This window comes from Nilaparvata lugens, chromosome 6 (assembly GCF_014356525.2).
Source record: "Nilaparvata lugens isolate BPH chromosome 6, ASM1435652v1, whole genome shotgun sequence".
Lineage (NCBI taxonomy): Eukaryota > Metazoa > Arthropoda > Insecta > Hemiptera > Delphacidae > Nilaparvata > Nilaparvata lugens.
In genome coordinates, this window is record NC_052509.1 from 42373903 (window position 1) to 42392950 (window position 19048).

Below are 19048 nucleotides of genomic sequence, written 5' to 3' on the forward strand. Positions count from 1 at the left end.
GATACGCCCAAAATCTGCGTTTTCCAGCGTTTTTTTGCGCTTTCTCAGCTTTATCGAGAACAAATGAAAAGTAAATGTTCAAATTTACTACAGAAGCTCAGCTGGGGTGTAATAATGTTGCGTTAGAAGGAATTTGAAATAACGCCAAAGATACGCCCAAAATTAGCGTTTTTTTGCGTTTTCTCAGATCTTTCATCAAGTAATAGACAGAAAATGTTCAAATTTGGTACAGAGGTTTAGCTAGGGTCAAAAATTTTGTGGTGAGGTGACTTTAATATTTCATCAAAGATACGCCAAAAATCAGCGTTTTTCCCAGCTTTTCTGCGTTTTCTCAGTACTTTGACTTTCTGATGGAATGAAGCATGCTCAAATGAAAAATACAGGCGAGCGAAGCGAGCCCGCTGATCTCATTTTTGGACGATCCAGTCGGAGGTCCAGGCTAGACGGATATGGCGAGCGAAGCGAGCCTGACGGCTAGTTAAATATAATACATAGAAGTGTAACTAACTGATTATTAATATTGGCCAATGCATATTTTGACTGGCCAATATTTTAATTTTACATACCCAAAGATTTGAAATGTAAAAAAATTATTAACAAAATTTGATAACTGTCATTTTAGACCAACACTATCCTGAGCCATTTCGTTCTTAGATTTCAAGATACACTATAAAAATTGAATCCATGTGATTTACTTTATATATTTGAAGAATTCGCAAAACTCAAGTAAGCCCGTGCAACTTTAGAGTTGGGCCAATTTTTATGCAGTTTGTATCTGAACAAAGGATACTGTTCCTATACAGTATATAGAAACCATATTTTGCTAAAAAATGTTATAGGTTTTTGTTTTAAATTTAATATTAATTTGCTTTTGTTTTTTGTCAATTCCGTCATGGTTTTATCTTTTTCTAACTTAGAGATCTATGATGTCAATGATATTCACTATTCTTAGTAAGCTAACAATTTATCATTCAAGTAAGTACGAAATCGTTAGTGGTAAAAATAAACATCTATATAATAAGAGAGAGTAGGGTTGTGTTTGTTCGTTTGTTCGCATCAAAACATGTCAACTTGTGGATTGCATACCGGAAAAACGGGAATGATTTAAATCTCCAAATTTTGAACATAGATTCTAAAAATATCAATCTCGTGCACCTGGAAGCCCAAATTTCAACTTTCCTTCTAGATTTTTCAAAATTAGTGTTCAAACTTCATTAATCTATACTTATAAAATCCTTATCTCACTGACTCACTGATCACGATTTATGGAAAACTACTGGATGGATTGCAACAAAACTTGGAATATAGCTTCCTTAAACGTCCTAGGTGCTCACTAAGAAATCTTTTGGCGATATTTCAACTCTAAGGGTGGTTATTAAGGGTTTAAAGTTCGTCTTTTAGCATGTATATTCTTCTTCTCCCAATCTCCTTATTATGATAGAAATGTCCATATCATATGTTATTTAAGATCTATAATCCAGAGAGAGTACCTCTTCGAAACAGTTGTTAACTGGCAACTTAATTAATAATTTCGACAGGTTGGCATTAAGTTGAGATGACTTCATTAGGTTGGCACCAAGTTGAAGAACGAATCAAAATGCATTTATCGAGAACAAATTTATTGGGCACTGCTGCTTCAATCAGAGCTATTCCTGGGAGATAGTTTTTATTTTTTATAAAACAAGCTTTTATGACGGGAGTTGCTTCTATCAAGTGATCCTATTCTATCATGACTAATTTTGTTTGTATATCCGATCGCGATAACTGCTTAAACAATTTCGATGAAATTATAATAATTCAGTATGATATATGGAGGTTATTTTCAAAACTTCAGAAGTGTCCGTTGTGGAATCTGTTTGCAAAGAATGAGGAAATTCGGCCAAAATTTAACTTGGGCGGAAGAAAGGGGTCATTTATTAAAACGGCCAAATAGCTGTTGTTCCTTTTCCCAATATTCTACAAAAATCGCTGAATAGTACTACTATTCTACAGAGCACTTCCAACACATCAATGATTAATCGAATGATTTGACTCAATGGTTTTCATGCCAAGTTGTGGCCTAATCTCAAAAACGATTATAACAATGTTGGTAGAATTTAGATTATAAATGGTTTACAATAGTTATTTGTGCAACTAGTGCGCAAAGTGACAGTTTGCTGCACCGAAAGAAACGTTTACGCCCGAGCCGTAGGCGAGGGCGGAATGGCTTCTTGAGTGCAGCAGAGGAACTTTGCGCACGTATTTCACATTTAATTTTTCCTTCAGTTACCATTGAATATGAAAAGTGGGTAATTATGGATAAAATAATGGCTGAAATCCATGAAATGTTTGTGTGTGTGATGCTGTTATTAATAACAACCTTAATTCATTTGGAAATTAATAATCCAATTGAAGTTAAAAATTCTCAGCCAAAGTTCTCATTTTTATTCATTCAAGAATCAGAAAAAATACAGATAAAACAAAAAATTCGCATTTAAAATACACGCCAAAAGCTGGTTTGGATGACTGCAAAATGGCTGAACCGACAAGCGCGCGACCTAGCGGGAAGAATCGTACCTAACTTCGTTCTTTCATCCAGCTGAATACAGTATTCAGATATTCAGAATTATGATTAACTAGAATTACCGAAAAATACTATAAGTAAACTAAAAAATATTTATAAAATAACATAGACAACAGAAAATATTTTATTGTAGTATATTCTAATGTTATTTTATTAATTTTATTGACATGGATTTCGAACGGTAATTATTTAACCTGAAAATTCGAATTTCAGAATGTGTGTTTGCTACATTTCTCATTGCTTGGAGTTGAAATAATTATTACTGTCAATAGAAAATAAACATTATTTATTATTAAATGATGAGAAGTTATTATTTAATTATGATTTAGATAAACATTATTCTTGTTTTGGATTTCTAGATTGGGATTTTATCATAAATGTAGGGTAGCCATTGAAATGATTCTCATCTAAATCTAACCACAGTCATTGTTACCAACTTAATTTTTGTTTTCGTGCACTAATCCTCCATATAACCCACCAACTATTTTGTTTTCCCATGTTGCAAAACTGGAGTGCAGAAAAAATTTTTTCCCGCACTAGAGCGGAAAAGTGATTCTTTGCGTTCTGTAATCAGTGCAGGAATGGCCACTTTTCAAGGTAACTGTAGGGAAAAAATAATCTTATCCTTCAATTCCCGAAGCGAAGCACGGGTGCCCTGCTAGTTTATAATAAGAGGGTAGGCTGATAAGTAATATTGTTGAACTGATAAGTAGAACTCATTTGAATATTAAATTATTAAAATGAAATTTCAAGGCTGAGATTAGTGAGTGGTTTATAATCTAATCGTGAAAAACTATTCATTACTATTGTAAGTCAACCAACAGTGCTTGTGAAATATAAGAAGGCACATACAATACTAGCCTATTCAATACAAACATGTTTGTGACAATTTTACAATGAACTGTACGGCTTTAATGGATTGCATTACTGAGTAGTTTGGTAGTTCTTGGTGGTCGTAGTGCACAACTATCTTGTTAATGAAGGTAACCTGACCGTTTTTACTAGAATAGTTAGTATGTTAGTGCAAAATCACGCCATAACTAGCACTGGGGGTATTTACGAGTATACGTTGAAAAAAAATGCTGCATCCACTAGGCCAGAGCATTCTGGACGTCAGTCAAATAGTGTGGTGGTGCTCGATTTTATATGAAGTAAGCATTTCATTGTTAGTCATCCTCATCGATCTTTGATAATATCAAAGTACAGGTACTTTGAGGTGCAAAAAGCACATCAGAGGTAGAAGTACAAAACGAATGTACAATAAACACAAAATATTTTCTTACAGAACTTGTAGAAAATTCAATTTCGAAGAGAAAGATGTAGAATAATTCTATAATAGACAAACTCAACGTTAAAAAATAATCCTTAATTACATACAAAATGCATGAAAAATAGAGAGCTTAACAGATTTTGTCTATTTTTCATGCGTTTTGTATGTAGTTAATAAGTCATCCGCTAGATCGGGCGAGTGTCCACTTTCATCATCAGTGCTGAAGTCGCCATGATTTCAGTTCCAGTTTCGAATCAAACTAATTCGCTTCGTAACCAGTTTTATTCAATTATTTATTGTTAATTAGTGCATTCCAAATTTTCAAAAATGCTTGAAGATGACTGTGGTATTCCAAGTGAAATTTTAAAAGAATCTGAAATCCTGACTGCAAATCTTCTACCACTAAAATCAAGAGATAGGTACGATAGCTTAACAAGTATTCTTTATTTTGTATTATTTATTTATTTTGTCAGCAATACCTGTAGTGTGGCGAAAAATATCGTTCGTTTCACCACGGGCAAAAATGTTTTTCCAGCTCTCAATCTTTTCTAGTCCTCGGCCTACGGCCTCGGACTTGAAAACCGATTTCGAGCTGGAAAAATCTCATTTTCTGCTCTAGGTGCGAAATATACAATTCCCGCACTAGAGCGGAAAAGTGATTCTTTGCGTTCTGTAATCAGTGCAGGAATGGCCACTTTTCAAGGTAACTGTAGAAAAAAATAATCTTATCCTTCAATTCCCGAAGCGAAGCACGGGTGCCCTGCTAGTTTATAATAAGAGGGTAGGCTGATAAGTAATATTGTTGAACTGATAAGTAGAACTCATTTGAATATTAAATTATTAAAATGAAATTTCAAGGCTGAGATTAGTGAGTGGTTTATAATCTAATCGTGAAAAACTATTCATTACTATTGTAAGTCAACCAACAGTGCTTGTGAAATATAAGAAGGCACATACAATACTAGCCTATTCAATACAAAAATGTTTGTGACAATTTTACAATGAACTGTACGGCTTTAATGGATTGCATTACTGAGTAGTTTGGTAGTTCTTGGTGGTCGTAGTGCACAACTATCTTGTTAATGAAGGTAACCTGGCCGTTTTTACTAGAATAGTTAGTATGTTAGTGCAAAATCACGCCATAACTAGCACTGGCGGTATTTACGAGTATACGTTGAAAAAAATGCTGCATCCACTAGGCCAGAGCATTCTGGACGTCAGTCAAATAGTGTGGTGGTGCTCGATTTTATATGAAGTAAGCATTTCATTGTTAGTCATCCTCATCGATCTTTGATAATATCAAAGTACAGGTACTTTGAGGTGCAAAAAGCACATCAGAGGTAGAAGTACAAAACGAATGTACAATAAACACAAAATATTATCTTACAGAACTTGTAGAAAATTTAATTTCGAAGAGAAAGATGTAGAATAAGTATATAATAGACAAACTCAACCTTGAAAAAAATAATCCTTAATTACATACAAAATGCATGAAAAATAGAGAGCTTAACAGATTTTGTCTATTTTTCATGCGTTTTGTATGTAGTTAAGGATTATTATTTTAAGGTTGCGTTTGTCTATTATAGTCTTATTCTACAGTTTCCTCTTCGAAATTGAATGTTCTGCAAGTTCTGTAAGAAAATATATTGTGTTTATTGTACATTTAACATAGTAAATCTGCTTCAAACCTTAAGGCTGTGCAAAGGCTAAAAATAAACTTTCTACTCGTGATATTTTTCTGAGTTTTTCGATTCGTATATCATCAAACTATCAAAATGAAAAAGTTTTCTCGGGAAAACATTTTTTTTCTGATCATTACTTCTTGAGATATGAGCGCATAAAGTTTAAATTTTTGGGACAGAACATTTCAAATTCGGAACTATATAAATTCATGAGATTTAGAGGATGGATTCTTCATGGTATTTTTGATCTAGTAGCCTAAAACAAAAATTTTCTGAAAATATCGATTTTTGGAAAAGTTATTCAATTTACAAAAAATAACCAAAATAGCTCAACTAAAAGTTATTTTTGGTTATTTTTAGTAAATTGAATAACTATTTTAAAAATTGATATTTTCAAAAAACTTTTGTTTTACTAGATCAACGAAGAATCAATCCTCTGAATCTCATGGATTTACCTCTTACCGAATTTGAAATGTTCTGTCCCAAAAATTTAAACTTTAGGCGCTCATATCTGAAAAAGTAATGATCAGAAAAAAAGTGTTTTCCTGAGAAAACTTTTTCATTTTGATAGCTTGATAATATACAAATCGAAAAAATATCACGAGTAAAAATTTTATTTTTAGCCTTTGCACAGCCTTGGAGGAACTTGTTTTTCGGGACCAAGTTTCGCATATTTCGTCACATATCTTTAAAATTACTGTAGCTAACGGTCTTGAAACGGTTTTATTCAATTTCTCAGTTCATTTTACATAAAGTACGCTGAATTTAACATCTTAATTAATAGCCAACAAATACCCATAGGGCAGGGGAACTGAAATTCAGACGAAATATTTCACCCTGTATAACTTGGTAACTAAGCATTCTCGGACCTATGTTAATTGGAACTTTTTTCTTCTTTTGATGTGAGGAATCACCCGCTGGCTTATAGGCAACTTTTTTCAGAATAACTGTATACCAAAAGTTCAAGTTGGGATTCCTTGAAAAACCTTATTTATGTCGGTATCTATTCTAGTTGCAAGCATCCAATTATATCTAATTGTAAGCATCTTCAGCGAAAAAATTCTATTGAGACAGCATGCTTAGAATAATTTGTGGAAACTGACTGTCCATCGACGGCATCAACGACAGTGGCATTGACTCCGAGGATGCGGAAACACTCATTCATACGTCGGCGTCGCTCGGGCCTTCGCAGCAGGTTGATCATGAACACTCTGTCAACGCCAAGATGATCCACGGCCGGCACGTCCACCCAGTGCTTCAGCAAACCGCTCACTTCCAGAGGTGGACTGTCCACTGAGAATAGAATAGAGATGCACACCACAGTTTAATGTCAAGTCGGGCTCAGGCCACAAACTCAGGTTCTGTCGTAAGTTTGTCAAACTCTTGAAATGAGAATGGACTGTCCACTGCATATTATAATAATGATACACTATTCTAACAATATTTACTCAGTTTTTAGTGTTTTATTTCTCATACTTACTCACTGTTCATGTTGAATTTCTTCTCCTATAAAATAAAACATTCAGTTCTTAGGTTATGAAGTTGTTTCAATTCATCCTAACAGTATATTTTCATCCCGCAAAGTCTACTTATGGAATGAACTCATCAATGGATTGAGAAGGACGCTTATTTTCGATCTCTGAATTATTACGGTGTTACCTAATTTTTTATTGAAGGCTTTGCTCAAATCATTCTGTCATGAACAATAAGGGTCAACAACCCCCAAACAATAATAGTTTCGAAATCCTGGTTTAAATAAGTTGAAATGCTGCTACACCTGTTACTTGATTATTACTCAGTATTGTTGTTCTGTATGTTGTGTTATGTATCATATTATGTCACACTGTATTTTTGTTTTATGGCGAGCTTATACAATATAAAATGTCATGAAAAACAAAAAAAATGAATTTGAATGAAAATTATCAATTGAATTTTTCCTCCACAAAAAAATAGAGAGAAAATGTCCATTTTTTAATTTTTCCATGTAAGCGGAAGCAAACACATTTTGATGACTATAATAATAATAATTGTCTAAAGCAACTCAAGCAATTTATACCCTTTTTCCTTTGGTTAAAAAGGTTGGAGGTGCTCCTCCTACAAAATAGAAATTGATGAATCTATGAATCGACTTCAATTCGATAAAAATGTCAAGTGTTTTTGCTGTGGAGAATCCTCCGACTTCAATCACCATTCAAATAATTCCTCATTCGAAATTATTTGTTAATCATTCATTTCAATAGGGCAAATTGGAAGTTTTATTATATAGCATTACTAGTAGGCCTACCTTTTTTATTTTCTTTGAGATACAAAAATTTTCGGGTATTTATTCCATTACCAAATGTTGAAAGTTTATACTTGAAACTAGTCGTGTCTCAAAGAAAATAAAAAACGGGTACTATAGTAATTCCATGTGATAGCTATTTTTGTTGATTTTGTGTTGAGAAATTTGATATCCATTCACATGAATTACAGCGGTATGAATTATTTTAGTGTCTTAAGAACAACAAAGCAGGATATATTATAAGTTTAGCATATAAAATCTTTCAGTTGATAGGTTCATGGCGATGATAAATAAGGAATGCAATATAGGCCTATTGAGAATCAATTTTTAAAATATTTAATGTTCATGAACAACAATTCAATTTCACATGAATAGATCACTGCTAGCACAGAATAAATAAAAATTCAAAATAGTGAGTGCCCTATTAATAAACTTTTAAAATCTTTGAATTTGATAATTGTACTATTGTTTTTTTTTTCTTTTTATTAAATGATTTGTAGTAAAGCAATTTTGCTGTATTTACCTTATTATACCTTATAGATTAGGAAATCTAGGGAAAAATCTGGGAAATAGAAAAATGTTCTGGAACCATTTCATCACTATTCAACATAACTATTAAACCCGACAAAGAAATAATCATGGATATTCAACACATTAGTTATATCACGGAATAGAACTCAGATCACCTCACTATCTAGCACAACTTGTTTATAGAAATTTGCCTAATGACATCAGAGAGCTTAAGAGTTGCAGCGATGTGGTTTATAAAAAATGGTTGGTGAAATGATTCATCAACATAGCTTGGCTGGAGCCGAGGAATTACTTCTTTACTATGAAGCAGTTCTGGAATTTCTACAATTTAATAAATGCATCGTCACGGTGTTGGGTCTTCTTGCTCTTTTTTCCATTAAGCTACTTTTATTTTGATTATGCACTCTCAATAGTGACAAAAATGAAACGGAAGTGTAATAGAATTACACTTAGTGAAGAATTGAAAAGTCGCACATGACCTTTATTTGGACAATTTATTTTATGAAATTGGGATGAAAAGAAGTTTTGGACTGTAGTCTGTTTCTTTGTCCTTAAGTTGATTGTAAATGATGAATAAATAAATAAATCGTCTGTAGGTTGCACTCTCTCAGTATCATTCCACTATCTATGTTAAGTTACTTAATCTATTATTTTGCTTATTACTATTATATATTTCCTTTTATTTTATTGATATCTGCTTCTAGGAACTCTTCCCCATTCACAGTCCTCTTGTAGGATTCCACTTTTCAACATTATGTTGAAGTGTAAAAAATGATGTAATTTACCTTTATATTATTTTATTGTAACTATAGTATTCTGTACAAGTTTTGTAACTTCATGTGGAAATAGAATAAATTGAAAATTGAATTGAAATTAGAAAAGTAAGGAAACTCACCCATTATCTCTAGTCGCAAATTTGTCAATTGCAGTTTGTCATATGACAAAGAGTCATCCTTATCCAATGGCACCATCACATAACCATATATATGATCATTACAAATAAAGAGAGGCACTCCTGTAAAAAGAGAAACACTAATATTAACATTATGAATGATAAGAATTGTTCTAAGAGTCAATATTGTTTTTGATCAAATTCAGTTCACATCACATTAGATTGCATTAACCAATGCGGAAATCTACTGAATAGAGGTCACTAGAAGCCCATATGAGTTTCCTATTTTACTGCTCTGTTCATTTTTCGTAGCCTGTACTTGTTGAGTATTTGTAACACAATGATTAATAATTTGTGCTGTACATGATATTCAACTTATGTGGAGAATTTTACCCTAGTTTAATTTTGAAATTATTAAAATTCATTTCAAACAATTTTGAGCAAGTTTCATTCAACATCATAAGCTATCTAGAAGATATTCTAGATTACGACACTACCGATAACATTGAAAATAAATTTGTAGAATATACAATAATTTAAAGTCTGTTCTGGGATATTGTGAGATAGATGTCAGATAAGTGTTAGACTTCGATTGACAAACAGGGTGAATAGTTCCGTACTATGGCAAGGAGAATTTTTCTCTTTGAACAGTTGCTCCAACTAATTCGAGATTCCGTTCCACCTTTTCTGGAAATTAGCTGGAATAACTGGGATGAATAATTCAGTCCTTCCAAAGCAAGGAAAATGTTTCACTTTTAATAGTTCAATGAATTATTGAATACCCTTCTACTAAATTATAATAGGTTGTCAGAGTGATTTTTCAGTTTGGTACATCTACCAAATTAGTACATCTACATAGTTTACAATCTTCCAAGGAAGATGCCATTGTTTGATCATTTTTAAATGTTTGTTTAGATTATTTCTTTCAGGCATATCGGGATTTGCTGCGAGATCGAAACACATTGATTTGAGAATTATTATCACTCTCCCACTTAGACGTCTTCTAATTTTATGAGAAATCAAATCACTTGAAATAAACAATGTATTCATTTGAACGCAGGATAGCCTAGTGATCTAAGGTGATGCAAACTTCAGTCTGCCTGGTCGTTGGTTCGAATCCTGCCCAGGGCATGGTCGTTCGATCATCTTATGTTTACTAACCACGCACAGGCAAATGTGAGCACATCATCCGCTATGGAAAATTGTTATTTATCTAACATAGTATACAACAATTCTGTGGAATAAAAAGAAAGAATATTTGAGGACTACTTTCTGAAGGTGAACAGAAGAACATACTTACCAGTAAAGTTCGCACTTAGTGCAAATGTTATGATATCATCATGTGGACCTTTGTAGTTGGCTAACCTATTAGGCATAAATGTCAGTTCATCTGATTGTTCCACGTTCAGATTAATCAAGACAGCAGAGTGGACCATGGGAACGGAGAAGCAGCCAGTCTTTTTCTGGTTGAGGATCGGTTCGTAATCGTCAGTGCGCAGATAATAGTAGTCATCATTCATTCCGCACCAGAAATTCGAATAGAGGCCATCAGACTTCAACATAGGAACTGCAATCGGCAGCTGCTTTTTCACGAGTTCTGTCAGCGATTCAGGCATTGACAGGAACACATCACTGTCTAGTAGCTGAAATCATCAAATTGTAGTTTTGATGACAGTGGAAAAACGATAAACACAATAACTTGGAAAAGTATTCAACGAGATTACAGAATGTTCAAATTCTCCATTCACTCTCAGCTACCACTTCCGGTCTTGTGTTGATAATATGAATTTTATATCCTTTTTTAGAGTCGACAATTATTTGTTGAAACACCGATTATTCCTGTAGTTACATAACAATATTATATTATTGTTATTCAAATTACATTCCATCTTCATTGTGATTAATAATTTTTCTCAATTTGTAAATTTCTTGAATAATAAATTAGCTATACTGTCATTTATTGTGAATTGGTGTATAAGCCAGAATATATTTCAACTTACGTGAATAAATGACTCTAATCTAATTTGATTCAATCTACCACTCTCCTTGATTCCTGAGTTATCTTGAAGTGCAAAATAGTTGGTACTACATAGTAGATGGAACCAATAGCCAATACTAATTTTTGATTCTAATAAATCTGAATTTAGAACCACCTCATACGAGATGGATATGCTTATAATCTAATGAAATTTGAACAAAAGACAAATAATATAGAAAATGAGCTGATATTGGAAGTTTGGATTTAGTGAATTTTCGAATGTGTGACCCACACGTGCTATTTATATACACGATTAACATCTAGGCCTACTGGAGGATTATGTATACAAAAAATGATAGCTCTAAATACCAAAATTAACAGAATAAAGTTGATTATGACGGAATTGTAACATACAAGCTGAAGATTGAGCCCATTCATTGAAACTCGTCGAGACTTTACAACTCATATTGTGACATTGGAATTTCATGTAACTACATGTTAGATTATACCAGTTCAAAACTTCAGAAAAAATGTAAATATTAATGGGTGAATAAGAAATATTGATTGATTTCTAACAGTAATATTTGACCATATTACAGGAAATACAGTTTATCGATAGGAGAGACAACAATAACATAACCTTTGCCCTTGTGTGTGTCTATAAAACTGATGTCCGCTGTTAATTGTTAGTCTCCTAAATATAATTATAGAGTGAAGATACTGTTTAAATACTATTATGCTACTTCTCCTGCTGCTGTTAGGCTATTCTGTTCATGAAAGTTACCTGACATTACACACTACACAGTCTTCTTCATGAGGACGATTCTGATTTACACCAAAGAAATTATTTATGTTCCCCATTTACTTTGTTACATCTATGAGCTTAAGAACAGAATGATGGCGGCAGTAGCTCGAGGAGACAGTTCCAAGACAGACCTGATATAATTGTCAGACTTGTCTCTGATATAACTACACAATAATTTAATTATTCTTGAATTTCAAACTGAATCACATACTATGATTATTCAGTTCAGTCTATGACAAAGTAGTTAGGGGGCTGCGGTGAATCAGTTTTGATACTGCAAGAACCACTCTCACGCTCTCTGTGTTATGGCTCGTCTCTCAGAACCAACCATAAAATAATTTAAAATGCAAATGAAAATTCTCACAAAGGAAGAAACTTTGTGAATCAGTAATACTCCATATGACCTGTGCCAGAACTGTCTGCCGCTATCATTATGTTTCTAAATTCATATATGTAACAAGGTAAATGGGAAACAAATAATTTCTTTGGTGTGAATCAGAATCGTCCCAATGGAGAATTAGACTGCGTAATGTCAGGTAACTTAGACATAATAGCCTTATCAGCAGCAGTAGTAGTACAAGAAGCACAGAAGAAACTAGATAAATTTTCGGGTTGGATTTTACTTCCATTTAGATGTTACTCGCTCGAAGCGAGCTCATGGAAAATTTGTGATAAGTTTGGTCCCTATTTCTATTTTGTGATCAATTTTCTTTATTATCTTCGTAATTTCCTATAAGAGATAGAACTGGGTACGCCTAATTTAAAATTGAGTCACTCGTTTTAGAACAGTCTAGGTTACTTTTTCTTCAGATTCGAAATATATAAATAGAATATGAAAAAGTTGGTTACCCAAACAAAATCAGCCCACATATTTCGAGCAGCATTCAATGCCTTTTCCCTGAGGCTGATAATATGCGAGTAGCGAGAGAGAGGCCAGTGTGCAGGTCCATTCTCTTCAGGCAACCGGTATGGTGGCGAGCTTGAGAACTCAGCATCCACTCCATGGTAATGAGCTGCCCATTCTGCTAACCATTCCTGCAGTATCTCTATTGATTTGTCCTCATTGTGATCACTTCTTATCCTGCAAATTGAATGATTCATCAAATACAGTTTATGATGGAAGATACATTTTTCAACAATGATTTATTTTTATATAGTGTTCAGTAAGTCGACTATGCTAGGCTTAGTTGAAAGTAGATTTGGCTCAGAATTTCCAGTTTCTTCATGATTGGCGTGGATATTTCTGGGTTGATTAAGTCATTTTTATGTTAATATAAAACATATATATCAGGAGCTATATAAAATCATCCATGTAGACCATACAAAGGACGAATTATGGAATAAAATGAGTAAAGACCACATGAATAGCCTACCAATTCCAATTCATTGACTGTAGGAGACAGAGACAAGTACATTATACACCAATTATAGTTGCAAAATTCCTAAAATACTTCAACAACCTGGAGAGTATTATGTTTTTAACTTTCACTTCTAGGCAGATGCTGACTTTTGACTTATTTTATGTTTGTATACCAATCACAGTCAAATGCTAAGTCAACATCTCTGTGGATACATTGTATGGTATTATTGGTGAATAAATTAAACTTTGAAATTTAAAATATTTTTTCAAGAAAGCAAAGTTTTTCTTGAAACTTTACACTTCATTCATTATTTATAGAAAGACTATACTAAAGACTAACCCCATTTTAAAAGGAATACTTTACCAAGGTAACTTCATAAGTGCAAATAGCCTATTAACAACGGATAATAGACAGCGCACTATTAAATTGCACAATAGGCTATTTCTACAAAAGTAAATGCTTACTAAAGCTAGCAACATAATATATAAGCTTTATTTATGTTTTATTCTCTAGATCAAAGATTACCTTTACTCTTATGCAAAAATAATTGATCTTGTTCACATTACAGATTAGAGGAGAAAAAACAAGGTTTTATCGTTGATCATAAAATTATATAGATCTAGATAGAGCTAGTTTATCAGTTCTTTAAAGATAAACTCAAATTTCCTAATACTACTATAATATTGTTTTACATCTTTATTCAAATAATAAATGTAAGTAAAATATAGTAACTACCGTACAGGAAAATATTCCTTTTAAAGGCTTAAAGATATGAATTGGCCATTGTTTTACAGTTGATCATTGATAATGGTAGCCTGAATAGGTCCACAACATAAACTGACGCGATATTTGAATTTCAAACACTGTTACTATTTGAAGTTGAATTTTGAGCTCAGTAGGCTAATGATTCATTTTTTAATTCATGAAACACAGTATAGCCTATTGATCTCTTTAAATAATATTATAATTTTTACTCACCACAAATGAATGCGACTTTTAGAATATTTCAATCTTTCCAAACAAGTTAGAAAGAACGGTAAAGTCTGAGCTTTATTCCTTACTAAAATAGCAATAAATACTGTAGGTTCCTTGTATCTATTGAATTCTACAAACTCTTCACTAGAATAAACTTCACTTGAAGCATTTTTAAAATTGTCAATCACTATACAGAAAAACAAAGATAATAAAAATTGAAAGCCCGTCATGCTAACATGCTTAATATACTTTTGGGATAAATTTAAAATTTTTAGGTTATGTAGAAGTAGAAGCTTGACATTGACAATAATTGATCGATAAAAATTATAGTCATAGCAGTCGATGTTTAAAAACAATCGACATTCTACTTCATTGATACCTGTAAGTCTCTAACATCGATACAAAGTTTCTATCAAGTATCACCATAGAGGAAAGATAGAAGATAATATTGATAATTGGCCGAGCAAAGTGATGTCTAAGATTCAAGTCAAAAGTTTGGCATTTCTCTTAATGTTTAAATCTTTAAATGTTTATATGTTGCGCATTTACGGCGAAACGTGGTAATAGATTTTCATGAAATTTGACAGGTATGTTCCTTTTTTAATTGCGCGTCGACATTTACAAGTTTTTTTTTGGAAATTTTGCATTTCAAGGATAGTATAAAAGGAAAAAGAAGCCTCTCTCATACGCCAATATTAGAGTAAAAATCAGACTATAGAATTAATAGTAGGTCTGTGAACAGTAGACCTCACACGGTAATCTCATCCACAAGTACCTGATTGAAACTATATACCTAATTGACCGAACGAAGTGAGGTCTAAGATTCAAATCGACGGTTTGGCATTTCTCTTAATGTTTATATATTTATATGTTGCGCATTTACGGCGAAACGCGGTAATAGATTTTCATGAAATTTGACAGGTATGTTCCTTTTTAAATTGCGCGTCAACGTATATACATGGTTTTTGGAAATTTTGCATTTCAAGGATAATATAAAAGGAAAAAGGAGCCTCCTTCATACGCCATATTATTAGAGTAAAAATCAGACTATAGAATTATTCATCATAAATCAGCTGACAAGTGATTACACAGATGTGTGGAGAAGCCAGTCTATTACTGTATTTGTATAAGGTCTATAGTTTCAATCAAAGACATTAAAGAGGTATGAATCTTTAAGCTGGGTCTACACCAAAGTTATTAACCAGATGGTTATAACTTAATCCTTATAGATTCTATTAGATTGAACGGAAGTTGACAAACACATAATAAATTTATGTTCATCATGTGTATGATAAGTTATATTCAATCTAATATAATCTAAAAGGATTGAGTTATTAACATTATTTTAATAAATTTGGTCTAATCGCAGCTTTTTAAGGTCGTTGGTCTCAATATTTTGTTTTGCATTCATAGTATTATTAGGCGTGCCCATCATCAGTATCGATATTCTCACATTCGAAAAAACTAATTTAATAGGTGAATTAAAATAAGCAAATGAACTAAATAATGCTGGAGAAATTATAATATTTTGATTCTAAAAAATTAATTTTCATCAGATAGAAAGATCGGTTTTAATTAATTCATTTAAAATTATTCATTTTGGGAAGAATCACGGAACTGGATGAATTATATCATATGGAATAGCCTACAAATTCAAACGTGAACTGAATTTGTTAACTTTTTAAACAGTTGACATCTGGTACTTGTAGATGAGAATTCTGCGTGAGGTCTACTGTTCACAGAACTACTAGTGTAAATACAGCAATAGACTGGCTTCTCCACACATCTGTGTAATTACTTGTCAGCTGATTTATCTTCTTCTTCTTCTCGTCTTCTTCTCTCTATATACTTATAAAAGGCTAAGCCCCGACAGACTGAAATCACACCACAGCCCAAACTACTGAGCCTAAAAACTTGAAATTTTGCACGATTGTTTATGGTAGCCTGAAAACATCCACTAAGAAAGGATTTTCAGAAATTTGCCCCCCTGAGGGAGCTGGGGCCCCCCCAAAATTTTGTACTTTTGAACCGCTCATTTCACAGCAAAGTCATGAGGAACTTTTTTGTTCAGCTACGAAAAAAATTATATCTATGCAGAAAAATTTCGATCAGGAGCACAGGGGGGTCCAGGAGAGGGCATTTTTCGAAAATTTTGATGTAAAATCACACTACAGCTCAAACTAATTGTCCTACAGACTTGAAACTTTGCACAAATATTCTTCAAACATGCTAGACGCGCACTAAGAACGAATTTTGAGATATTTTGCCTCTAAGGGTTTCAAAGGATGAAAAAGGATCCTATTAAGTAAGGTTATGAACATGGTAAGGTGAGTGCCATATGGAAATGAGATAATTTATTTATTGACATGTGATATTCTAACATATGTTGTAATCATTGGAAATAACAAAATAATATGATAGAAATTCAAAAAAGAACATCTGTTCTATTATTGCTTTCTACCTATTCCACTCAACCTCGATAATATTATTCTGATAATTTATTGATAAATATGTTTAATAATATTATTATTATTATTGATATAATAAAACTATTGTTTTAATAATTAATTATCATCATTAATATAATACCGTAATATTATTGTTTTGGTAATCAATAAATATTTTTATTTTCACAAACTCTGTATAATTTATAATGGTGAATGTGAAACAGCTGCATCAAAGAAATTATCTCAAAAACATATGTTCAGGAAAACCATAGTTTTGAACTTCGTTTTCCTGATGCAATGTATAAACCTACACGTGGCATGTTGTATGATTAATTTTCCAGCTAGAACAGTTTTTTGAGACTGCTAAATAAACGTCTACAGTTTTATCAATGCTGTATCGGCAATATGAAAACGCATGCAGTTGATATGTCTTTAAATGAAGGTGTTGTTGATATCTACATGATAATTATTCTCTACCATTTTTATTTAATTAAAATTTCAAAATTATTCAAGCCTTGATAGAATGACTCACTGTACAGTCAGTCGAAAATTTTAATATTGAAATGAGGGGTATTTTGGCAAGCTGAACAAAAACGTAAGGTCCTATGCACCTTTTTGATATTATTTCTTCAAATGAAAATTGAGTTTTGTGGGTTGTCAAAACTCCCCCTGAAAGAGAACTATTCATTTTATCCTATCTTTTAGTAAAATAACAATGATTTCTGTATTGAATAACACCTATCTTGCCAACAAGAATCGAACTCTTTGTGAATTTAGATATGACCTACACTTTAGATTTATATAATTCTATTAATAAATTCATGGGAATTGAAGTACTATTTTCAGTTAGTTGATGATTAGTTAATGAAATTGATTATCAATAGAGAAAATGATTATAATTTTATCAATACAGAATTAGTTGAATGAATTGTCGATGTAGGTACTGAGTTCTTGGTCAACAGTAATTCAATATTGGTATTTATATCCAATCATTATTTTTTCAGAAGTTATTTCATTTGAATTAGAAAATATTTATAAGCTCTGTGGAGCGTGATTTTACTCGCCTCACATATGTAGGGTAAATCTTGTACTGAATCAATGGTGTAGAGGCTATAAATTTTGCAATGCGTGTGTGGACGCTGAGTGAACACCAGACTGATTGACTCACTACAAGATTCAATACAATTGTCGGAATCGCGGGAGGCCTAAACGCTCGCTCACCCTTGATTCTTCTAATGACAGATTGTATAATGACGAAATTTTTATAAGTAGTGTAGCGATCGCTAAACACTGAAGACGGATACCTTAAAATTATTACCTGTGAAGAATGAGCATACAAAATCATACAGGTCGAGCAAAAATCCCGATGTAGATAATTTATGGGACTGCGTCTCTAATAAGTTCTGAAGGATTAAAATACGGTATTTGGACCAAATATCGTTCAGAATATACTTCGAGAACAGAGTCTTGTCGGGTTTTAAGCTCTATTGTAGGAATTTATATGATCTCTGGCTGCATCCGCTGTACAATTGGTGTGTTCGCTCCTAAGTCGAGGTTGGTAACAGATAAAAGCTGATATATGAGCAGGTAAGGACAAAGAATAAATATCTCGATCTGACCCCACTCACTACATCCACTTAGACCTGTTCCAATATCCAGCCTAATTCAATTATTCCAATGATCGTATTCGATCGGTTCTTGATGATATAGAACGTATCAGACACAATAATTGACAGGCTTAAGAAATAATCGAACTCAGAAAGCGAATTAACAAAACTGAAATATATTATAATAAAATATATGATCATACAGTGCAGATTCAGAATTTGATTTACAGGTTGATAATAATTAGCATTAACAGAATAGTTAAAAATTTTCTTGTGCTTGCATGATACCATGCGTGATTCGACAGAATTTTACAATTGATAAAAATTTAACAGTTTTGAAAAAAATGATGAAAAATGAATTATAAAAAATATTTTTAAAAAATGCTCGGGGTCGTGGTTCAGGCAGCGGAGGATAGTTAATCAACCACAAGTTTTTAGAAATTCTACATGAATAAATTCTATGCTCTTAAATGCTAAAGCGCTTGTCGGCGTGGCCAATAATTTAACAAAGAAAATTTTATATCTTTCTGCACTGAAATATTTTCGAAGCGTAGATTGGGGCCCCTTTTAAAACTTATAACTCACGTGAAATTCCTTGGTGGTCGTGGTTTTCTTCTTTAGATCAAAAATCGTTTGATCGGCAGTGGGTCCAGGCT

General features: G+C 32.7%; 1 protein-coding gene across 2 annotated transcripts in view; it reads right to left on the minus strand.

Annotated features, from left to right (window-relative positions):
* The window catches only part of LOC111048118 (glycosyltransferase 25 family member), a 223260-nt gene extending 208616 nt beyond the window's left edge, over positions 1–14644 (minus strand). For both annotated transcript variants that reach the window (XM_039430825.1, XM_039430824.1), the window contains exons 1-5: positions 14342–14644; positions 12852–13083; positions 10520–10862; positions 9223–9342; positions 6619–6808 (exon numbers count right to left, since the gene is read on the minus strand). In XM_039430825.1, coding sequence (XP_039286759.1) covers positions 6619–6808; positions 9223–9342; positions 10520–10862; positions 12852–13083; positions 14342–14568 — 1112 coding nt within the window. In that variant the 5' untranslated portion in view covers positions 14569–14644. The remainder of the gene's footprint in view (positions 1–6618; positions 6809–9222; positions 9343–10519; positions 10863–12851; positions 13084–14341) is intronic.
* Positions 14645–19048: the final 4404 nt, after the last annotated feature.